This window comes from Hydractinia symbiolongicarpus, chromosome 8 (genome assembly GCF_029227915.1).
Source record: "Hydractinia symbiolongicarpus strain clone_291-10 chromosome 8, HSymV2.1, whole genome shotgun sequence".
Classification (NCBI taxonomy): domain Eukaryota; kingdom Metazoa; phylum Cnidaria; class Hydrozoa; order Anthoathecata; family Hydractiniidae; genus Hydractinia; species Hydractinia symbiolongicarpus.
Window position 1 is genome coordinate 18394030 of NC_079882.1, and position 26008 is coordinate 18420037.

General features: G+C 33.1%; 1 protein-coding gene across 2 annotated transcripts; it reads right to left on the reverse strand.

Annotated features, from left to right (window-relative positions):
* Positions 1-673: 673 nt before the first annotated feature.
* Positions 674-24475, reverse strand: LOC130654465 (uncharacterized). Of its 2 annotated transcripts, none has more exons than XM_057457051.1 (17): positions 23961-24475; positions 12798-12857; positions 12600-12711; positions 9340-9470; positions 8962-9007; positions 8200-8343; positions 7774-7914; positions 7491-7643; positions 7166-7234; positions 7022-7093; positions 6111-6149; positions 5287-5325; positions 5018-5071; positions 4724-4934; positions 2270-3961; positions 1170-1288; positions 674-1002 (listed from the first exon to the last, which is right to left on the reverse strand). In XM_057457051.1, exons 4-17 carry the CDS (start codon positions 9420-9422, stop codon positions 802-804), a joined length of 3063 nt encoding a protein of 1020 aa, XP_057313034.1. In that variant the 5' UTR covers positions 9423-9470; positions 12600-12711; positions 12798-12857; positions 23961-24475; the 3' UTR covers positions 674-801. The 2 variants fall into 2 exon arrangements, with proteins under 2 accessions (XP_057313034.1, XP_057313033.1); XM_057457050.1 differs by lacking the exon at positions 23961-24475 and adding an exon at positions 20997-21503 and having other exon boundaries at positions 9340-9495.
* Positions 24476-26008: the final 1533 nt, after the last annotated feature.

Below are 26008 nucleotides of genomic sequence, written 5' to 3' on the forward strand. Positions count from 1 at the left end.
TGAACGAATTTCGGAATGTCCTCGTTCTAGAAGAGGGGTGGGGACAAGCTCACCCGTAAATGAAAAAAGCTCTAGGCACGAGTTTGGTAGGGAGCATCTTCGTCTCATTCAGCTAGCATAGGCGACACGGCGACCGGTGAAAAGGTATGTCAATATGTTTATTTATATTGTAATAAATACTCCAAACATTGCACTTGCTTAGGTTTAAAATTAAAACACTTTAAAATTGGAATCTTCATTAAATAATTACCTTTATTACATATGTTTATCGTTACGTTTTGTTTAGCACATGGAAGGTCTACTAGAAGATTTTCTAACTCACGCATTGATTTTCTGTGACCTGATATCCTCTTGATGGCTTTAGTAATATTGCGGTTAAACCAGACAAATTAAAATGCCCACATATAATGGGCATTTTCAGTCTGCGTTGCTAGGGCTATTTCTTCTCGCCGTCCGAGATTGAAATTGACAAATTTTGGAGTTAGCGACAAAGTAGTGAAGCGTTGAAATTTCAACGGTTTTTTTATATTGATACACAGTGTGAACAATACTTTAGGAAACCAGCGTGAATGCTTATTTGGTGCAAGATACATCACTGAAATTAGTCCATACATTGTCCGCAGGGAAGCAAGAATATCGGTACAGTCCGCAGGCAAGCAAGAATATCGGTACAGATAGTAAAAGCAACTAGATGGCAAATAACACAACTAAAATAAAACATAACACAACTAGGATAAAACATAACACAAATAGGATAAAACCGTCCGGGGAAAAAAATTATTAGCAGATTAAAAATAATTTCTATTTTTTTTTTAAATTCCGGATCATGTTGACCACTTTGCATCGAACATTTTTTTCGCCCCTGTCTTGTAAGTGTGGAAATTTTGTAATAGCCGTCAACACGTCATGCTGCGCTGGGTTTGTTAACGATTTTAAATTCTTCTCGAATGCTATTTTAACATCTCTGGTTTCTTGCGCTGACCATAAATTCCATGACTTTGGCTAAAATATATAGCAGATTGTTTTCGTCATAACACAGAAAAAGGCTAAAACGGCATTAATGACGTGGTAGCAAGTTTGTATCGTATGATACGTGTGGAACCAGAAAAAAATAGGAAATTTGAAAACATCTTATCAATCTTATCAAAAGTAACATCAACATTTGTTACCTTTTTCCGTGGTGGAGGCTCAAATAAATCACCGTCTGTAACCATTTCTCCATCTACAACACTTTTGTTACTTCCGGAAGAATCTTTGTTATCATCTGACTCAGACCCTGACTCTGAACCTAAGGCATATTTACGAACATAAATAGACAGAGATTTAGGTAATGGGTAATAAATTTCACGAGTAATTACACGAAATCATGGTAAAAGAGAATTTTTGCGCTTTTAGAATTTCTGTTGTATATTCTATCACATTGACAGGCAATTTCAAGGTATATTTTCTGATGTTTTGGGACACTTTTAACAAACGACCCTTAGATAATTTCACGGAAGAAGCTTGCTGGTCTGCAAATGTTTTTCTGAAAGAGTGTGATTTTAGTTTTAATCACAACAAATAACGACTAACACACCCATTCATTTTAAAAAATACTGCTATAAAAAAAGATCATTTAGTTTAATAAAACGCAAAATATTTCGGTTTTAATAAGAGAGGCACAACTCTAACTGGCTTAAATTTATGAACAACATAGCCTTTGCAGAAATATATAAAAGATTTTACTGTTAAAACGGTGAATTGGTTTTTGCAAAGACGAAAAAAGGTTGTAAAATGATCGAATATCAAAGAAAATGGCAAATTTTACCCGAATTTTTTAGAAAGAACTTTGCAGGCACTTTAAAAACGTGGAATTTTACATTGAAACGATTTTGAAATCTCATCTTCAAAGTTTTGGCTAGTGCCAGTGTGTTAGCCAGAAATGACGATTTTAAATTTCGAGTAAAACAGGGATTATTATTAATTTATTTTAAAACCAGTGGATTACCCTCTTAAAAATATTGGACAGAGCGCAATCTAAAGCTCGATTAATATACAGAAGTTAGAAACAGTCACAGCTTGATTTCTTTTACGAAATAAGAATAATCAATAATTTTCTCACAACTAATTTATATCGCAGAATATCATTGTATTTTACATTTTTCATTACCTGCATTGTAACTGTATTAAAAAGGGGGAAATCAGAGCAAGACAGCTTGTCTTGCTCTGATTTCCCCTTTTTTAATAAAGTTACAAAAAAATTAACAAAAAATTAACAATAATTACTGACCTTTTCGTGGCAATTCTTCAAGTACTCGGTCAATTTTCTTGTTTTTAATTGATTTACCAGTATCAACGGCAGTCAATACCTTAGCTACTTTTGTCAATTCGATAGTGGAGTCTTCTTTTCTATACCACTGAAGATGTGTAGCGTTAGTATGACCCATATGATTAGTCAGCCATGTGAGTTCTCCATCGGTCATGTCTAACAGCTGTAACACTGTGGCCAAATATTTTCTGGTCCTGGTTGGTGTAATTAATTTTGGGTTCACAAGCCCTTTAATTTCTTTGGTAACAGCTTGCAGGGTGTCCCAACCCCGCAAGAAGCTATTCCCACAAGCGAAAAGGTAGTCGTTTTCAGGAGCAATGTTACCAACTTCACGCTTTTCTACTAATATTGTTATTGCCCCATACACTTCTTCAGTAAAAAGCACAGGTACAAGTGCATTTTTAACCTTTTTTTTTCGCTTTCCTTCGATATAACAAAGCTGCAAACGTTCAGCCAGCTTTCTTTCCAATGGATCATCCAATTGTTTAATGTCAGTCGCTCGTTTCCACCGCCCGTCAACTACCGATTGCCAGTGCTTCAATTTCAACTTCGAAACTTCACCGCCTCGTCTCGCATTAAAAGTCATTATTCTTGCTTTGGTAACCCTTACAAGTTTGCGGTAATCACCACCATCAAGCTTTCCAATGTCACTCAAATCGCACAATCTTTTTATTTCTAAGATGCAATGTTCACGAAAGAGCTTTATATCACTTTCTAATGGCAATTCCTCTGGTGCATTTCCCTTAGCAGATTCATAAACCGCCTTGGCATTATTTGAGTATATATTCCAATCTGATTCATACAATTCCAGAAAACGCCTATATTCCTCCAAACGAGTATCACTACCCTCCTTTAATGCCAAGGCCCGTGCCGCCATACATAGTCCTTTTAGGCGATAGCCCAAATGGCAAAAAACATTTGGCTGAGCAACATTTCTTGGTCCTTTGTATCCGGCTAGTTCCTTTGCACATTCTAGTACCTGGTCATAATGCGCAGGTATAATTAAATCACACGATCTCTTGTCTGAGCAACCTACTAGTGACCTGTATTTCAACAGTAATCTTCCAAGTAGGCGTAAGTTGTATCTAATGTCATGATATCTTTCTGATTGTTTAATTTGCAACTGGATGTTGGCATACAGCATCAGTAACTGATCATTTCTAATAACCAGGTGTAACTCATCACGTCTCATAGAAGCCAAAATAATCTGGTGCACGTTAGTGTAAATACCATTGCTCACTTCAGCTGCTAAAAGAGCCCTACTAGAATGAAGCGAGAACTTAACATCGCCACGGCCTCCTTTCATAAAGCAGTTTTTTTCGTGAATGCGAATATACTTCGATGAAAAGAATCCTTTACAATGAATGCAAGGTACATAATCTTGATCCTTGTTGTTACTTTTCTGCCTTACAACCACAATATCTGTTTTGTTTTCTCGTAACGACTCAATATTATGCTCATGATCTCCCTTCCTAATCAACTGAGTCCATGTCTCCTTCCTGGTTTTGTTTTTTGGCGATAATGCCATTGCCGCTTTCACTTCCTCCTCCATTTTATGTACTCTCATAAAGTGTCTAGTAATTTTGTTGGCAATGAGCTGACCACAAAAACAGCAATAGTGCATGATATGATTATCTTTAGTTCGATTGTTACCTAAAAAATACACATATGGTGTAGAACGATAATTATGCGTACTATACCGATTTCAAAGAATTCAGGCAATATTTTCTAATAAAGCCAGAATCTAACGAATTTTTCTCCATAAAACTTTGGCAAATAAAAATATTCAACAGAATCGCTCGATTTTGTCATGCAAAGACTAATCAAGCAATTCTGAGTAATCATGTTTTTTCTTACACGACAACTTCATAATGTAGCGAATTTTTAAAAACTCTGAATGAACAATTTCGTTTTCATTCTACCAAAATAGTGGAAATCCCGAAATGTGAAGGCACTGTAACAACAAATCTTAAAAGAGCTTTTTTGCCCAAAAATCTTATGAGATTAATCTCTTATAATTAATCGAATAGTGTAAACGTTGCTAGCAACTTTTTTTGTCATTGTTTTAAGGTAATGGTACAAGCTTGTTACGGCATATATTATATTCATATATTATTGAGTCGGCAAAATGTTTGCATGATTTAAAAAATAGTACAGGGTCAATATAGCTTGTAACAAATTTAAAATTGTTCTTCACAATAAGTATATACGATTTAGTTACAAATTAACGAGATGCCTAAATATGGACAAACAAAATTTATGAACTTCTTCGCCACCTTACACAAATTATATTTTCACGAAACTAAGTCATCGTTACTAATAATTTGCTAAATTTCCCGAACGAATTTTTTTCACAAAACAAATTTTTGGCCTCCATACATAATGAACTAAGTAGCAGAATCTAATCTAACATACTTTTTTCTTCTAACTCATTTGTCGCTTGTGTTGTAGTAGGCTCTTGAAGGAAGTCACTCTTAACATCATTAACAGCTTCGTGCTCTTGGAGGGAGTCATTAAGAATTTTATTCACTGCCATGTTGATGTTTATTTCGTCGTCACTGTCAGAAAAATTTGGTTGAAAATCTGAATCTTCTGTGTGAGAATAGTCTGAAGATTCCTCATCTTTCTATAAAAGGTTAAGAACAAAGGACACCCAGCTACAAATCTTGTTTTAAAAATTTAATAACGCACGACAAAAGTAAAACTCACTTCAGCAACAGAAACATCAAATCTACTGTCTGCACTTGAATTTTGGATAACGGCCTATAACAATAGAATAGCATATAAATGTGATACCATTTCCAATAACATCCAAACAAATGATAGATATAACCTGTTTAACGAAACAGTGCAACACTGCTCCCTTTTTGTCCCTTTAAAGTTCAAGTTATTGGCGGCAGACTAGAGCATAGGCAGAATATTGCTGTAGTCAAATATGCTTGGTTGTGAAAATATCTGTCAGCACTACCAAAACATACCTGTGCATCGACTTCATGCGGGTCGAAAAATTGTCGGGTCTATAGAAATATAAGCAAAAATTTCAAACAGAGACATAACATCCTGCATAAAAAGAAAATTTCACATTAAATAGAAGATCCAGAGTTTTCAAGTGTCACATATATGGCCTCGCTATAACTGTATATTAATTCCTTTGTGTCTTCAATTCTCAGGTTTCACACAAACTTATCAGGTTTCATAATTAAAGAATTTTTGCAGTGTGGCCTAACCCTAAATTTGATGTATATTATTGTGAATGTCATTGCGCATGCTCACATATATACAAAATAAAAATAGGACATCATACATAAAAATTAAAGAGATCCTACTGTGTCCGAACAAGAGATTGAGAAACCAAAAGCCTCGGTACTAAAAGTATGATACTAAATTTTTTTTGGATATATTTAGCTGCATTTAACCAACTCCGGAAGAAAAAGACAAAGAGTTTGTGCAGTAATTATTAATACTTTAATATTTTTTTCATTTCTTATAATTAAAAACTAATAATTTCCTCGGATTTACCTGTCTGACCAAAAAGCACTCCACTACAAACTATTGTTTTACAAAATTTGAAAACATAAAATGTCAACGTGAGTGCTAAAAAACTTATAAAACATCTATCTTTCTTGTGAGAATCTCTTTTATGGCTGACAACTTATAATAAATACATTATATGGGAATAAACTGTTGGTAAAATTTCACGAAGGATTAAACTTTTACAAATTCGTCTGAAAACGACGACAGTTTCTCACGCAAACACTTTCCTCAATAAATATCTGAAAAATAAAAAAATAAAAATACATACCCTTAAGCGCAACCGATATGTTTTTTTCGGCGGGGAAGGCTAAAAAAAATGCAAAGTCTTTATCAGCTACATGCGTGTATAGATATACTGCAAGACATTTTATCGACAAGAACTATTAATACCTTGTTTGGAGTGCTAGCAAAATCCGAACCCTGGGTTTGGGGGGGGGGGGGGGGTGAAATAAATGCAGGGCTGGAAAAAAATAATTCCCTTTCATTTGTCGAAGGTATAGAATTTGAGCAGTTTTATTTCTTTTCGCTTTTTCTGAACTTAATACACGGTTCAAAAGAAGAAATTTTCACGAGTCAAAAAAATCATGAAATCAAGAACAATAACTTTCACGAATAGCTTCTTTTAAATTTTTTAACAAGAAATAACTTTCGCAAATGATCTTAATAATTTTAAATAAATTTAAAATAAACTTTTGCTATCAAGCTTTTTCAAAAATATTCACAGGGCCTACCTTTCACGATTTTCGCCAAAAGTCGCTAACTTTACATTTGTGAAAGTTTTTTCCCTTAACAAGAAACTTTCTTGAATTTTTCACGATTTTACGATTTCGGCCCAAATCGCGTAAGTTGGGCCCCGGAAAATTTTTTGACAAAGCTTGATAGCGGAAGTTTATTCCTGCGAATATTTATTCATTATACAGCAATTTATTTTGTGGGATAAAAAATTCCTTTTTATCACTTTTATCCTTATTGTTAAACGCTTTGTGTGATAATAGTTAACCAACTCTTTAAATCGATCCAAAATTATGTGGATTTTTATCGTCGTGGACATTTTATGGTAACTTCATATATTATTTCAAAACTCCCTCCCTGAGTATAAAATAATCAACAACAATTGATTGACTTTAGCGTATTCTTTTCCTTAAAAGGTTTCTTCATTTTGAAGTATGTGAAAAATACCTGTTTACAAAGACATCCGTTCAAAACTTCATCGTTTTTATCAATATCAGCATCATTATCTGACATAGCAACCTGAAAAAAAAATTGCTTTTTTTGCAAATTAAAAATTTCAGCACTGTATTGTAATATATTTTGAAAAATTACCTGGTCACCAGTGCCTGGATCCAATTCAATTACAGAATTTTGCACTTGGTAAACAATATGAAAATCCGGCTAAAAACAGTTAACATGTAGGCTGACATAGATACACGATGTTCATAACAATGCAAGGAACTGTTAAGTTCATATTTTAGACTGTATACACATTGCACACAGGGCTTACATGACTACAACAAAGAATCCTGAAATTCTAGAATTAATTTATCTTGCGTTTTTCTTCTTTTGTGATACTCTCTTTGAATGGTATAAAATCTTGAGGATACTACTTGTAAAACTTAAAACAAAAAGAGGAAAGAGGAAAAAAGTATACCTCATCAGTAGACTTCTCGAAATTTGATGAAAATTCTTTTATCTTCACGTCTTTGTGCGCTCGTTTACTGGCGCACATGGCTTTTGTTTTTTGGGTAATCTTTGGTAATTTTGGCACCACTTTATTAACGGTCAATGGTTTGAGAAAGTGAGTCTAACATGAAATTTAGAAAATATGACAAAACAAAAATATGAAAAGGATAATTTTATATTCCCAAAATGCCACTTCAAAATTAACTTTTCAAATATACAACAATGAAAAGATACAAGGTGAAAAAGTATACCTCATCAGTAGACATTTTACAATCTGATGGAAATTCTGTTATCTTTACATCTCTCTGTTCAAGATCTTCTGTACCACTTTCGGTACGTTTTGATAATTTTTGCACAACTTTATTGATGTTCAATGGTTTGAGAAAGTGAGTCTAACAAAAGATGTCGAAAATATGACAAAACGAAAATATGAAAAGGATAACTTTATATATGAATCTCTCTGTACTTGTTCATACTTTTCTTTAGTATTTTCAGTAGGTTTTAGTGTTTTTTCCACAACTTCGTTGGTTATCAATGGTTTAAAAGATACCGTCTAGCATAAGATGTAAAAAATATGACACCTCAAAATTCTTTGATGTTTAATAGCGCAAATGTTCTAATGATTTTATCAGCTCACAAATTCATAAAAATGAAGATATAAGGTGACGAAAGTATACCTTATTAGTTGAATTTTTGAAATCTGATGGAAATTCTGTTATCTTTGCATCTCTCTGTTCCTTAGTCATTTCTTTAGTTATTTTACTACCTTTTGGTGTTTTTTCCACAACTTCATTGATGTTCAATGGTTTGAGACATTCAGCCTAACATAAAATGAAGAACAAAAATGAATAACACATGATAACATAATAAACAGCAAAAAGAGCAAAGAGTTAGGAAATATGTAATGTAAATTCATCACAAAAATGACGTATGCATTAATGCTAGGAGAGTTTTTTCTGTTTTTAAAATACCTTATTCAGTTGGAGTAGAATTATAATATCAGGCTTTGCTTGGATAATAGGCCTTGGATCTGTAAATAATTGGACAACTATTCAACCAACTGTGTTGATGGTGGCAGCCTTAGGATTCAGGGGCCCTAAGTGGAAACACTTCAAACCCTTCAACACATCAGTAAGTTTGAGAAAATAAGTGTATAGTGTCTGCATTTATCTGGCCACTTCAGTGAATAAGCATTGCACACAGGAAATGTATATTAGTAAAGACTTGTGGGCAAAAAATTGCGTGGGTTTGCCATCAATCAGTGTTGTTATCGAGAAAGAAACTGGAATTGTATATTAGGAAAGAGGCCTTCCTACCACTTGCATGGTTAAACCCCACCAGACATCAAATTGGTGTTTAAAAACCACAGGACCAGCATGTATGAACACATATGGTACAAATGGCCGGACAATATAATGGAATTATATTTTGCACTGTACCTTTTTGCGCCAGGGCATATCATCTGGATTTTCTCCATAATCATATCTAAAGTAATACAAATTTCTATGAACTCATTTTCACGCATTTTATGACATTCCTAATTCAAATTTTTATCAATTGCAAGTTTCTGTTTCACATTAGTAATTCAAATTTAGCCTTCAAGTCACTAGTTACAAAATGAACTAAATGCAAAAATTTAAACAGATTTCAAATAGTAAAGGTTGGATTTGATAGCCTGCTAAAAAGCAGAAACTGTGCTCATAGGCAGGCAATTCATTGGGATTTTTATTGGGATTCCAGGCAACAAAAGAAGCAAAACTTCAACTTTTCCAACACACAGTGCTGCCAAAACATCAAAACAAGAATGAAATATATACCTTAACTCGGTGTCTTGTTTTATATCTACTAACGCATACAACGCTATAAAGACTTCCATTTTTTTATTTGTGTATTTCTTCATCACACAATTAGCATACTTAGTAGGTGCATCATTCACAATTCTTCCAATCTGCACAGAATTTGTTGCATCAATACTAAGATAATACATACTAACAAAATTATTCTAATGAAAAAGCCATTCCCTTGCTATATCAAGGAGTAAACTAATTTAGTAAGGAGATTCCCTGCATCAGCTAATTCAATATTTACTGTCTACATTAAGCATGAGGCAATCCCCCACTTCCTGATAGCAAAAACGTTAAACATTGACATTGGCAAAACACTAAATTCTACAATTGTTGCTAACAGGAAATACAACCTATTATTTACGATGAAAGTGAAGCAATTGAAAAATTTATTATAATAATTAAAAGCAACTAAAAGGGGGCCCAAGACCAAATTTTAAAAAAATAATTTGAGGAATAATTTTTGCAAACAGAAAGGAAAGCCTGTCCAAGTGGAAAATCACACTGTCACTATAAGAACAAACTATACGAAAGAACATTCGGCTTGAGAGGACCAAAACTTTAGAAAATGTTAGGAATATTTATGGATTTGTCAATATCAACCTTTAAAAATGACTTGATTCAGAACATATAAAGGCACTTTTTAAATTGAGTGTTCTTTAAAAAAAAACTGTGTTTTCCCTAGTGAGCTTAATATAATGTAAAAAATTGATTTTTTTTTCAGTCTAAAAATAATATGGAAAAATATTGTTAACTTACACAAAGACAAGATAGATAGCCTTAACACAAGAACTTAACATTAACACTCACAAAAAGAAGACGTTTTATTATTTTAATTTATTAAATATTACTGGGACCTTAAAAAATAATAGTAATATATACCAAGATGAATTAATAATGTATATTTGATAATTTGCAAAGTGTATTTTTTACCAGGACCACATAAAAAAATAGGGAAATGGATTTGTCTGGAAATTAATAAAGGATAAGGACAGCTTGTGAAGAAGATGGTTACTGGGACTTTGTAAAATAATAGGTATATATAACGAGATGAATTAATAAAATAAAGTGACAATTTGCAAGGCAAAGATTTTAATGGGACCACATAAAAATAGGCAATGGATTTTTTTAAAAATTGATATAGTATAAGAATAGGTTGTGAAGAAGATGGTGTACTGGGACCTTGTAAAAAGTTTGTATTATATACCAAGATAAATTAATAAAATAAATTGTAAATTAATAGATATATAGCAAGGAGAATTAATAAAGCGAATTGATAATTTGTAAAGTGAATGGTTTAATGGGACCACATAAAAAGAATAGGGAAATGGATTTTTTTTTACAATTGATATAGTATAAGGACAAGCTTTGAAGGTGATGAACTAGAACCTTGTAAACTAATAGTAATATATAACAAAATGAATTAATAACGTGATGTAATACCTTGCAAAGCAAATGGTGTAGTGTGACCCCAAAAAAAGAATAGGGAAATGGATTCGTTAAAAATAGATATAGTTTAAGGAAAAGCTAGAAAAAAGCTAGTGTACTGGGACCTTGTAAAATAATAGTAATATATACCAAGATAAAATAATAGAGTACAGTTATAACTTGCAAAGCGAATGGTGTAACAGAAGCAATAAAAATAATATAGAAATGGATTCGTTCAAAAATTGATTTTACAGCTTGTGAAGAAAATGTTGTAACCTAGCTGGTGAAAAAAGTAGTTTAATTCTAACTTGTCATGTGCTAAAAACACCTATAGCACTATACAGTGGCGTATATCCAGAGGTTAATTCAGGCACATTGCGAGCGAGAAGTGCACAAGTGTTTGAAAATCAGCTGGGGGTGTAGGGGCCGCTGCAAGCTCCCTATCAGGTACAGGGCAAAGCCCCGTTGGGGGACGATTTTTTGGCTAAAATCACATTCTTGTGAGCGACTTTAAGATCCTAAACAACGTCACTAAATTAACGTGTTTAACATTGGATGTATATTACAAGGTTTATATGACAGACACGTATTAGAGTCAGTATCGATGCTAAATGCTATCTCTCCAAACTCTGCCGTATTTTGTTGGATTGCGATTAAACTGACTCATTTGGTACTTTGCCACAGGAAGGCTGACACCCCAAGGGGCCAGCGCAATGCTAAACAAGTGCGCATAATCCAACTCAACTACGAGGGAGTGCACACCCATGTAAGCTAATAAAATTGGCAAAACATGGGAGAGCTTCGACCACCAAGAAACACAGTTTCTCCTTACAGACAAACTAGTATTCCTTTGTCTCTTATATATAAAATAAATCGCAATAATTTTAAGACATTAGCATGCCTAAAAGAGTTTATTCAGGCTTAATGTGATTTGTTATACGGCATTAAATGATTACGGTAAAGGTTTTTTCTTTTATCGATTAAATAAGAAAAACTTTTTTCAACCACTTTTCAATAACCACACCGGTATACCAGCGTCAAAAACCCTATGGATATGCCACTGCTATATATTTGTCAAAAATTCATGCTTTGATAAGATCCCTGAAAGTTTTGTAACAACTGAAAATTACAGAAACGTTAATAAAATGTACAGTACAGTCTGAATGAAAGTCTTTCAGAGAAAATATTTAAACGGCCAAAAATTGAAAAGATCAGGAAACTTATTGTTTAAATAACAATAACCTGCGTGTGACGATGTTAAGAAATACTTTTGTGCCAAGTCTATAGAATTTGTGAACAACAGCAATTAAAAATATAAAATAAAATTTACTGTACATCTTCATTTTTATTTTGAACAAATATATTTTATATTTTAAGAACACAATTAAAATACATTGTTTATTACATACATTGCTTTAAAACAATCTATTTTTGTAAAACTGTAACTTGTGTAAGTAATTGTGATACCAATCTGAAAAGACTAAGGAAAAAAATCAAGATGCACGTTATTGTGGTAACTCCCTCCTTCGTTATGATTATGATACATATCATATATTATATGATGTGAATAATAACTTATTATTTCAATCAATTAAATTATTGTACATAATTTTATTTTCCATTACAACCATATAATACCACCCTTCATGGAAAAAATATTTGTTGAAACACTAATGTTTCTGAAAATGTGAGAAAATTTGTGTCAGTAGAAGTCAAGAAAATGTACTCCCAGTTTCCTAATAGTCGACAACACTTCCCTCGTGTCTCAATATTCCCAGCAACAAAATAAAACAAAGCAGACTCACCAGAATGTTGTATTGTTGGAACTTATTATATTGAAATAAATGTAACACCCAGTTCCGTTTTTAGCATACTCTGCTTCCCTTTTATCAGCCTCATCATTGGATATTCTTTCCCCTGCAAGAAAAACAAAGGAATATACACAGGCTTCCGGTGAGGAATGTCAGGCTCTTCTACAGTAAGTGGATTCAGATATTTTATACCTGCATATTCCAGAATGAAATCACCTTTATGCAGATCTTTTGTAGTAAATACACCAGAACCTAAACAAAATTTTTAATAGTTATAAGAAAGTTAATTATGTGGAATTGTATTGGAACAAGAAGTCGCTCAGCATTCCAACAGGGAGATATTGGCTATTAAATAAAATAAAATAAAACATTTTTTAAAATGAAGAGGTTTGCAGAAAAAGAAGATTTTTAACCTATGCTTCAAGCTTTGTGCATGTTTCTGAATTTTTTTAAACATTTCCGAAAGGGTCCTTTTTGAAAAACAGCCACATGCTTGTTGAATAATAAATCAAAAATGCCTTTGGAAAACATATTTTAATACATTTCTTGTGGTATACACATAAGTACATGCTTTTTTGTAAAAGTAAATAAAATCGATTTAAAAAGATTTAAGAAGAAAATAATGTGAGATTTAATTGACAAAATATATTTTGCACAAATGTAGCCCTTTGGGAAAGTAAGGCCTGGGTCAAATTAAAAATTATTTATTCTGTCACAGAAGGACATCAGAGCATATTTTAAGTTATATCTCAAAATTACTAGGTTATTTAGGTAATTTTTTATGTTGAAACGAATGTAGCTTTTCAAATCCTTTATTTTTCACCACGGTTGTTTTGTGGTTTCGTGTTCTGTACTAATATTGGGTACTAGAATGCTGTGTTATACTGTTTTGGAAACGTTGAGGTTTACACTTGAATTCCTGAGAAATACTGATCCTGATAAATTAAAAACACTTTGGAATTACTCACTGATCCCAGTAGCTTATAAATTAAGAAAAGCTTTTTTAAAAGCTGCCCTTGTGTTAGTATTATCTTAGTTTTATTCATAATGGTCATAGTCAGGTAATCTTCAAAAATTTCATATTAGGCAAATGGAAAAAGTATTTTATTTTGTTTGTCCTTCCATGACAAAGTAACATTTTTAACTGAATTCCTTATGAGAATCTCCGGTAAACAGGTCTGATCATTGCAGTCTTTGACATGAAAATGGAAGAAACAACCATTCAGGTCAAAGAAAATCTAAGCAACTTATTTGATATTTGACTTTTTAATTTTCATTATTTGGTTGACCCATTTTCAATTTGACCCACCTTTGTGACAAAACATAAAAACGATGGTAAATGTGGTTTCTTTAAATTACCCTTTATAGAGACCTTTTCCAAATGCACACAAGTTAAACTTAATAGTCTTGTAAAAACGTATTTTAAAGATAATATATCCATTAAATTGTGTTTTACCACTTGCAAACTGGCATCCATGTTCTCTGTTAAGGATAAAATAAGTAATGCTCTGAAATCCTTTGTTGTCTATACATTTGTACATGTGCTAACTGTAATGTTAGTTATGTGGGTGAAACTTCAAGACACCTGGCAACAAGGACGAAGGAGCATTTAGGCCGTGATAAACAGTCACCTATCTACAAACATTTAATGACTGCAGATGAGTGTAAAAGAGCATGTGATGAAAACTGTTTTTCCATTTTAGATTCCGCTTCATCTAAATATGGTTTGCGTCTGAAAGAAGCTTTACACATCAGATGGGAGAAAACAGTCCTCAACAAACAGGTTAGGAGCCTGGTTACTACAATTTGTGTGTAAACAGGTAAGTATAATTTGATATCAGTCAGAATAATGTATTCAGGCCACTTCCTAAGTCTTTGTTATTCACACTTTTTACTTAATTTATTTTAAATTATTTTATTCACTTAGACATTTTGTTTTACCCTTGGGATACTTAGTTTTTCTATACTGTCATTATTTTAATTGTTGCCATAGTAACATTTTAATGCTATTTTATTGTAATAAAAGCTTATATAAAACAGACTTGTATATATTTTAAATTAACTGAAGATGTCTTGATGGTCAAGACGAAACATGTCTACCAAACTAAAAAAAGTTTGCCTTTTTTTTTTCAAAATAATAATTTCACTGATAGTCATCAGAAATTATGGTTAAAACATAAAAAGCTTTGTACCTGATGAAATACATATACATATAAGCTTTTCTGTTTGTTGCTTTATAAAAAATCGATGTTTATCAGCTACAGTAAAGTCTGAATGTAACCTTCCGTGTACGCGCAACTCGCATAAATAATTACTTTCATAATAGACCATTGTCTTTGAGAGAAAATAATTACACTGCGAGAAATTGAAAAGATTAGGGAAACTTATTGTATAAATAACAATAATCTGCATGTGACGATGTTGAGAATACTGTTGGCGCGAAGTCTATAGAATTTGTAAACAAAGGCAATTAAAAATATAAAAATAAAATTTACTGTAATATCTCAATTTTATCTTGAAGAAGATTTAATTATCTTATATTTTCAGAACACGAATTAAATATATTTATTATATACGTTGCTTTAAAATAATCTATTTATGTCACACTGTAACTTGTGCAAGTAATCGTGACGCTGATCTGAAAAAAACAAGATGTGCGTTATCGTAACTCCATCCATCGTTATCATTATTATAATATATCATATATTATATAATGGTGAAATACATTTGCTAGCTAAAATGTAATGCACCTGAACTATCGCTTAAAAAGTCCGCTTTATGGAAAAATAATAATAACAAATACAAATAATACGAACAAAATAAAACGAACAAAGTAGTTCTTCTTCAATATGACTTACACGCATCAGAGTGAAGCATTCTCTGTTGAGAATGAAATACGGATGTGCTATGATAAATATTCACCTATATATAAACACCATCCGGATAAACCATCTGAGTTCGTCACTAACATATTGCTGCACGTAGTGTAGTGGGTTTGTCTGTGGCTCCCAGTTCTGGGGACCACGGATCAAATCCCGCTCACTGCCAGGCAGTATGTTAGTGACGAACAAAGTAGTTCTTCTTCAATATGACACACATTATACTCGCCCGTCATGATCAGAGGTCTGATCGGGGTGAAGCATTCTCTGTTGAGAATGAAATACGGATGTGCTATGATAAATATTCACCTATAAATAAAAAAATACTTCGCAAAATATGTTTGTTGTAACACCCTCCTCTGAAATGATTATCATAATATATCATATATTATATAGCTAATGGTGAAATACGTTTGCTAGCTAAAATATAATACTGCTGACTATCGCTTAAATAGTCCGCTTTATAGAAAAAAATATAGAAAAAATACATAGCAGAATATATGTTTGTCATAACACCCTCCTCCGTTAAGATATAGATAATTTTTGCCTACATTATATTTCTTTAAAAAAATTGCACATGAGGGAAATTATAAGACTGCACAAAAAAGCAATAACCAAATTTTAATTAAATATTTTTTAGTTTTTTTTAAAGTGAAAGGAGAATAACTTGCTGTATAAATTTCGAAACAAAACAATCTTAGCCTGCCAACCTTAACCTGTTGTATAACTTTCGAAACAACACCATATTCTGTATAACTTATAAAACAGCAAAATATAATTCTTGCCCCAAAATTTTTAAAACAGCACTTCTTGCTGCATAACTACTTATTTTCCCAATTCAAAACAAGAAAACAAATTTATTCTTTTTTAAGGAAGGCTAATTATTTATTTTTTTCGCAAAAAAAAATTATTAATTATCTGTGCGTGTGATGTCAAAATACACACAATTTGCTTGTTGTAACACCCTCCTCCGTTGTAGATACTGCTACTAAAGTTATTCCTAAAGTTTTGTTAACCCTTTCTCTCCTATGGGCCTGCAGAGCGGGTCCTAAAAAACCCCTTTAATTTCCTGAGGTCTGCAGAGCAGGTCCTTTAAATTATGCCATTTTACGGGCGGTAAAATAGCGTGTTCTTTACGGCAATGGAAAATAGACAAATTTGTTGAACGGGAACTGAAAACCGCATCAAATTATGAATAATTTTACTGGGGCTATTGTATTTTGAAAATTGCTAGAAAACATCTGACAAAAAACGCCCAAAGAAAAATTTCACAAACATGGATGACATTTTAAACTTTGTTTTGGATAACGATGATCCAGATAGCGATGTAGACATTGATTTAGGAGAGGGAACCAGTGACTAGGACCCAGTCAGTGACTTGGACTATGAAATAGAACACACAATCCCTGACGTTCTCTGCCACCATGGCTCTGATAGTGATGCAGGAGATGTCGTTCTCCCAGAAATTGGAACTTGTTATGAATCTTCTGAAACTTTATTTGTTGCTGTTGCCCGTCCAACCTGGGCTTCATCCAGACAAGTGTTTTGAACTGTATCATACTGTGTTGGACTACTCGAAGGAGTAACTTTGTTGTGGAAAGATATTTATATATCATATCATCCTGTATTTCATTTCCTTTTTTACACTTAGTTTTTACTTTTTAATTATTTCATAACATGTTTTATGGAAACCAGACTTCTGACCTAAAGAATGAGTCAAAAATTCTAAAAGGAAATTGCCAACTGTCTAAAATTGTTCTAGACATCTAACATGTAGCTATAAGATTATAGAAACATTAATACTATTAGCTTTGAGTTAAATTTTTTATTCTTATCACGCTTTCTTTTCGTTACAGTTAATCTGACCGTTTCCATGGAATCGCTCAAAATCTTTGATATGTGCGGAACAGCTTTAGCTATTGCCATCAAATTTTCAGAGAATGTCCCTAATATATAGACTAGTTATATGCAGTTGTATTATATTGAAATATGCTTTCAAAGGTATAATTATTTTCTTTCAAAAATTGAAAAAAAGAAATTTTTTTTTTCAATCCTGCATTTTTTGGTCAAGTGATGTATGTACATATTTTCTGAACTTACTATGACAAAAAAGGATGAAAATGTAACACAATTTGACCCAGGGGTCAGGTTTTTATTAGGCCTTGAGTGTTGATGGTCAATAATGCCGTTTTTTACCTGAGAAAATATGAGGGATTTCTGTAGGTTAAGAAAAAAGATCGCAATAAAATTTTTAAAAGGAAATAGCACTCGAAAATAGCATAGCACTCGAAAAGATCATTAAAGTAGTTACGATAAACAAAAGATTAAAGGGCTTCCGACTTGCAGGAAAATGTGTTATATAGCGAGTATGCAGAAGGTTACATTCAGACTGTACTGCAGCTATTAGAAATTTCACTAATTTATGAAATAAACCAAGCGAATAAGATATGTATATTTTATGCTTTTCCTCACTGCAATATGCAAGAAATACGAGGAATAATAACCTTTTAAAAAGTGTGCTAATGCTGCAATGCAAAAATACAAATTGCGAGAAATTAGTCATGGATGAATTGGATCGCAAAAGGATTAATAGTTTCAGAGGGACACCAGCTATTGCAAGGATATCTCCCAGTAACAACAGTGTAATATAACTGCACATAGGCTTTGAAAAATTGAAAATTACATTCATATTCTCTATTAGTATTACAGTTTAAATCAACAAAAATGACATTCAATATCTTGAGAACCAATAGTTATTTTTAAAAGATATAAAGTTTCCTGGACAAATTTCATGGTATTTTATACGTGCTTCTGTTATTTTGAGTTGGGAGGAGAGCTTTAAACCTTTGAAGAACATGTTGCTGAGTGGTTAAGAAGCTCACTTCACAATTATAAAGTTATGCATTGGAACCCTATAAAGGGGCTTGGAAAAATTTTTCATGCACACTTAGCAGAGTTTGGTCTGCTAAGGAAGGGGGGGAGTCAGATGCTGCAAAAATTATGTAAAGAATTTCAGGGGTGAAGATTTTCGTTGCAAACTTTTGTGTAGCTTAAATCTTTGATTAGTATATAGATACTAGTCCATAAAGCCCGTGGAAAAATCCACTTAAATGTATAGGAGATGTACTTTTGAAAAACTGTTGCAGAGATATTAGTGTTTTTTTGTTTTGTGATGACGTCATCAACCCGTCCATTCGAAACGAATTAGGGGACCCAGGTTTGGGAAAATTACCCAAATTGGTTCTAGGTGGTCCGTAGTTACCCACGCGGTGACGTCACCACCTTGTTTCCCAGTTATTTGGCCTCAAAGTTTTAAGTGCACTGTAATGGCTTCATTAATTTAATATATAAGATATTGACGTTAAAAGATATTGACAAAAAAACTGGAAAAACTCCCCCATTGAGTGGTAAAAAATATCGTCTTTGCAAAAGTCACAGACAGACAGAACTGGCGTATTATTATATAGATATTAGTTAATGATACGGTATTACTTAAAGCTTACTTCCCACTTTAAAAAAAGTAAAGAAAATCTTTTATACTTATTTTGACTTGCTCGCAAGATATTCGTCGTTAAAGTTAATATTAGCTAGAGAAGAAGCTTCATGCCATCGCGGGAGGGCTTGTGATGTCAACTCCAAGATGATAATTTCGCTGACTCTGCAGTGGCCCAGGTTGTTATATTTTTACAAAGCAGTGTTTTATATACAAAGCGGTTGTTGTTTTGTTTTTCATTATTTGTAACGGGTACTGAAGATGAGTTTGTAACAGGTATGTACTGAAGATAAGTAAACACTTGTTTTTTCCTTCCCTTTTTAAAAGTTGAGTTCCTGTGAAAAATCAACTTAATTAGTTGTTGTTCCCTTGGAACAACTAATTAAGTTGGAGTCACCTTAATACGCTTTATATTGGAATTAACAATTTTATGTTTTCACATGTAAAGAATAATATTTTATAACGTTTTTTAGCCATGTATAAATCATACAATTTTAAGATTTTGGCTACAAACGTACATCATGACATGATCGAAGTAGCTACCTATAGCTAGCGTTTCTGTTTAGTTTAGTATAAATATATATACATTTTACTTTAGCGAACTTTCTTTTTGTGTTATCTTCACCTACCAGCTAACTAGCTTTGTGTATCTAACTACCTAATAGCTAGAAATTGAATGCAGCAGACAGACTTGTAAATAAGAAAAGTTTTAAAAACACATGTTAAAATTTTATTTATAAAGTAGCACGAAGCTTTTCGTAACTGAGTTACATTTTCAAGTGATCACTTAAAAATGTAACTCAGTTACGAAAAGCTTCGTGCTACTTTATAAATAAAATTTTAACATGTGTTTTTAAAACTTTTCTTATTTATTTGTTGGCTGATTTATCATAATGAAGACAGACTTGTGTTTCTAACATGAACAAACTGCCACAATGTTTTTTATTATCTTTTTAAATTTAGCTGGGTTAGCTGTACTTTTGAGTGTTGACGCAACAACAGTCTATAATAACCATAATATTTAATTATGGCTTGGTGATAAACCTATTGATTGGAAGAACCCATGCCAGCATGGAAAACGGACGTTAAGCCGAGAATGATGATGATGATGATGATGATGATAAACAAAATTATTTTGCTTGTTAAAAATTTTAAGCATTATAATACGCTGAGGCTTATATTGAGGTTTTTATTTGAATCAAAGTTTTAATTCAATTTCGGCACTTTTAGGAAAACTTATTCCGCTAATTAGAATCTGTTGGGTGACTCTTTTTGGTGTGACATGGTTTATGATAGGTTGTATCCTGTGTTTTTATTTCAACTGCTGGAAAGTTCTATTCTAAAAAATAATACGGCAGTGTATTATGCAGGGTATTAACCCTATTTAAGCGTGGGATATAAAAATGTGGCCTAAAAATATAATTACAAGCTCAGTTTCCGCCTCCTTTGATCACATCATTTTGCTAAAAAAATTTGTATTATATATTCGGTCCAAATCTGTTATCCGAAAATGGCTAAATTCTAGAACCCAGCAAGTATAACTTATCAACCCTAACCCTAACTGGTTAAAAAATAAAAATGCAAAAATCTAAGGCTGCTTGGAGAAAAAGGAAAATCTTCCGTATTCAGAAATACCCTCAATCATAGTGCGCATCGGGCGTTACATAATCACTTAGATGCGCGCGCAAGTTAATATAGAGACTGTGATTCTATATATTGTTTCCCGATCTGTATATATACCTTATTCCCAAACTGTCAGGCCATGCTTGGGGAAAATTGTGGGATGCCTAACGATTGCAATGTTTATCGTCAAATGTGGCAGATCTGGGAAGCATACGAATCCTCAAATGGATCTGTGGTTTAAAAAAGGCTTAAATAAATACTTCAGAATTATCCATCTCAAATGTGGCCCCTGCCCTAGCTAACGTTGTTAAAAATAACATATTATATATTATTCAAATCTGGATGCTGCATTGATTGACGAAGTATATACTAACAAAACACAAACTATTTCCTTACCAATGAATGGATTGATATACTTAATGACCAAATCATCTGGATCTTTTCCCAATCCACAATACAAATCTTCTATTTTTTGTCTTCTTCTTCTTGTCATACTTAATCGCTGGTCGCAATACTACTTGCACACTAACGATACAGCCCGCTGCCCGTACTTTTACGAAGTGCAAACTGGGACCAAAATTGGTCCCAGGTCAGGGGGACGGTTAAATATATACAAACAAAGGTTAAACTATATATAAACATGCAAATCTCTTTTTTTAACACATGGCCATCTATCTCGCACGAGTAGTGATGGCAAGCAAGGTAAGAAATTGTTGGTTGCTGATCAAACATCGTCCCATTCAGTCGTAAGGAAGCTAATGTCGTCCCCTGGGCTTTTTTTCCCGCTTCTAGGAAAAAGGCGCCTTCCTATCCCTATTATCTATAACGTATCGAAAATTTATCAGTTGGTTTTAAAAGTGTGTCACCTCTGTGAGTTTCGAGAGGACAGGGTGTGTGTGCGTTTTTTTTTTGTGGGGGTCTCACGGTGGAAATGCGCTTAGTTCGGCATTTTGGAACAATCAGCGATAGTAAACTTCAGCTTCAACGCATGTCAAAATATTAAATTACTGGAACCAACTATGTTTTTATATTACGTCTTTATTACAAATTTAAACAGTAGTTTTCATGCACATTTCTTAGGACTCTTTGTCTTCTTTTTATCACGACAGTTGTTAGGGATGACTTTCAAATCAAAAACGCCAATATCCGATATTTAGATTTTACTCACATACGCAGAAAAAAATAGAAGCAGGATTGAGCATATAAGAATATGACCTAAATAATACAAAAATGTGTTACGATTATATTAGTACCGGAGGTTTTTTTAATCATGACGTCAAAAATAATAAAATTAAACAATGAAATAAGTATGATTTTTAAAGGAAAATATTTGGAACCAATTTACTGTTTTCTTAGCTCCGGTTTGCATTGCTCCTCAGGGTTTCAGTACCTTGTATGACTTCCTCTAATCTTGAGGAAGAAGCTCTAATACATATACCCAGTGACTGTATTAGAGGGAAGGAGAGTTTCCTGCGAGTGCACGACATGGTCTTCTTTTCGGTGATTACTTTAGCGGCTCGACGGTAGAATTTGGAAGCCTTTCGACCCATGCCACCCGTTCCTGAAAATACAAGAGGTGTAAAGTTTCCGTGCTCGATTTGCATTACCCGATCATTGTATCGACGTTTCTTCTCCACCTTGTTACTTTGGTAGGAATTTTTGAGGGTTTAGCTTGCGTATCTGTCGGCCATTGGGTTAAATCATTGCTTATTTGGTTGAGGAGGTTGCATGTGACGTTTCTGAGATGATTGTGTTTAAGCGATACAAAACTTCCTTTTTTGCATGACAGGGCGTGTTCGATGCAGAAGTTGGATCCGCAATCACATCTTGTTGAAATTTGCTTCAGGTTCCATCCATAACGAAGTCGGCTAGGGTCCCAGATGCAGTGCAAAAAAATAAATTCTATAACCCTTCGAACAAGACAAAAGCTGTCCACGGTTCGTGCATAATGACGAAAAATCTCAAAGTAAAACTAAAACGGAAAAAGTACTTTTACCTAGCTCTTGTGTAAAAGTCCTAGGTGTCTATTTGGTTGAGCCTGGAGTCTCATAAAATTTCGATAATTTGAGCGTGAAATGTTTTTCTAATTTTCCTTATTTGAGCCTGAAAGGTTTCTTAAAAAAATCTTTTTATTTACAATGCTTTTTTCAGGTATGGGCTTAAATTATTCCTCTTTTGTTAAGTTTGTTACGTCAAAATTTCACTCATTCTATTCGAAGTAAACATGGAAGCAGCAGTGGAAGGAGTTTTAGCGTGTACAATTATTGCTTCCTCGGGTGTCGTCTGGAGTGAATAATTTAATCCGGAGAAAAGGAAAAACAAGCAGTGATTGAAAGATTATTTTCGTGAGCGGGGACAATTTCGGTGCACACGAGCTCTCACTTCAAGAATTGAGATTAAAAAGATCAAAGTATCCGTTTTGCATGCTCCTTCAGAGTCTGTTTTTGTCATAAAAAGCATGCCAGTCCAATCATAATCGAAACAAGGAATTTTTTCATAAAACCACCCGGTCCAAAAAAACCAGCAAAGTACGAGAAAAAGAAGCATAGTAAGAAAAGGAAAAATCGACGTTAAGTGGGACCAACTTAGAAAGCCTTGTGGGCATTGTCAATGATGAGAAATGCATTTTTAAAGTCTAAATTCTAAGTGGGACCGAAAACGGTCCACATTAGAATTTTGGTCCCACTACTCACTGAAGTAAAGCCAAAATGGTCCCAATAAAGTTGAATGTGTTCTTTCAATACACTTTTAACTATTACGTTAAGTATTCTATTTTAGTAAACTTGATGTATAATTTATCGAATAGTTTACCGTCCAAAAGGGCCTTAATGTTGACTTCAAAATATTAAGACACCTTCACTTGTTTTCCTGCGAAATTCACAAGTGTTTTCTCTGTACCAGATGGTTGTGCCAGGAAATTTACGCACGAAATATGTTTTAGAAACACTAAAAAAAGGAGAGTGCATTGAGTCTTAAAAAAATGTAATTTATATAGACCAAATTTACATAACCATCCGCCCCAAAAAAGAAAAGTCGGGGGATAAATCGTTAAAAATTAAAAAGAATAAAATGTCGTTTTTATAAAAACATCCGATGGTGTGACATATATACATGAGATATCGTCAGATTTATTTAACTTGTTCAGGGCCTAAAAGCAAATACTAAGGAGGATCACAGGGACTTTTGGTCGAAATCTATTTTTATGGTGCTATAGAAACCTGATAACTGATATTTGACTGATAAATTAAAAAACGTAAGTAAAGTAGTAAATAAAAAGAGCAGTAAATATAGTATATATATATATACAATGCGCAGGTGAATATTATTAGTAAAGTGAATAACTTTATTCAATTTACATACCACATATATAGTATTATAAGAGATGCAACCAATAGAGCCAATAGAAGATACCACCTCCCATGACGATGAAAACATCGATCAAAATGATGATGCCCGAGGGAAGTCAGCGGACGCCAAAGTTGAAAAAATAACAACAAAATTTCCAAAACGATAAGAAGCTGGATGTTGGATGTGGATAATCATGACCATCAACGCCACTTAAAGATAAAAAACACAACAAACTGGCGCAATACCTGCGATGAGTAAATTAGTGATGGTGTTGTATACACGCTTTTTTTATAAGAATAGTGTTTTTCGTATCAGCCGCAGTCTTTTTGACAAATCTCAACCTCAAATATTCTTAAAAATAATTAAAAGCAATTACCCTTATTACGCCCAAGATGATACTCTTGAGGTCATTTTGCTAATTGACGAACGAACTACTAATTTAAAACACCAAAAGAAATGACAACTGAAGGAACCACTTTTTCTTCTAAACACATTAAAAACAATTTTGACCTCAATTTTTTTAGAAAATCCACTACATAAAGTCTTGTACCTCAAGTCTCTCTCTCAACGTCCGATTTCCCTTCCGGCGAACAACGATGAACTGCTTCGTGTCTTCGGTATAGTAGACCGTCGTCTTGGGGCAACACGGTAGTTCCCCTTGTGCTCGAACAACAATACAAGCCCCAAGGCATTTAGCGGGACACGAAACCTGGCGTTTACAAAAGTCACTTAGCGGGACACGTCTTCTGGTTGACGTAAACAAATAAGATTCATGTCAGCATCTAACTATCACGAACAACACTGTTTAACATTATAATGGTTGACATATTTTGTTGTTGTATTGTGTCCCGTTATTTTTTCAACCGTTCCAATTTTTTGGTTGTTGTTATGGTTTCTTAAGCTTTAAATTTCCCGCCACAAACTATGTGCTTTTTAAACGCGTTGTTATACTATATAGCTTAATTGTAAATATATTATTTTTCTTGTCCCGCTAAGTGACATTTAAACATGCTTGTTGCAAAGATGGTTATGTGTGATGAACACATAGCGGGACATAGGTTAAAAAATTTATTCCACATCATTCTTAACATTCTGAACAATAAAGTTTCGCGTTGAAAAAGATAAAGTTCTTTTTCGTTAGTTGGAAGCTTTTTTTTTTATTTTCTTAGCAGGAGTAGGTGATTTTTGTTACGTTTTTTGTATTTAAATTTTACCCTTCCCGAATTTCATAAACGATAACAATTATGACGTCATCCAACATTTGATAATGGTTCTATGCCCTTCAAATAAGGATATTAAGATAGAATATCAAATTATCACGACAAAACTGAAGTTTATAGAGCAAAATAATATTCCGGTTGGATTTTATTTAGATTTGAAGAAAATAATTATTTTGAAAACCAGGCTATTCCTAGAAAGCTCGGCTATATGAAGGGTTTGACCGTAACTTTCAGTTCGCAATTGAGACACTTAACAAAAATATTTAGCTACAAAATTAGGTAATTTGTTCTACCTTTTGTTAAAGAACTTAGAGATAAGAATCATTTTTAGTATCGACCTCTTTAATTAAATTTGGCATAATTAGGAAATTCGAGAAAGGTCTATTGAATAAAAATATTTTTATTTTTATTAGCTATGAAGGCTTAAAATACATACAAAAAGTTCCACCCAGCGTACAGTGCAGTACTTTTTTGGATTAAATGATCGTATGCTTTGTGCTTTGCTGTTTATGTATCTATCTAAGAATAATGCTGAGGCTCGATCAGTCAGCAAATTTTTTGTGTGCGAAATTCAAATAATCGGACACGTTTATTTCTACAACATTCTTCTTAAAAACAACTTTCGTGTTATACATTAGTTCTTTTATTGTAAATCAGCCTTGTTTACCAGATTAGTAAAGCATCGATGTTTCAATAAATATTTAAGAATTACTTTAAGAATTACTTAGGCTCAAAATGTCGATTTTTTTAAAAATCATAAGGCTCAAACAAAAAAGTATGTTTCTTATAAAGTAAAGTAAGCTTACAGGGCTTAATAACCCTTTGTGTATTGAGCCTTAT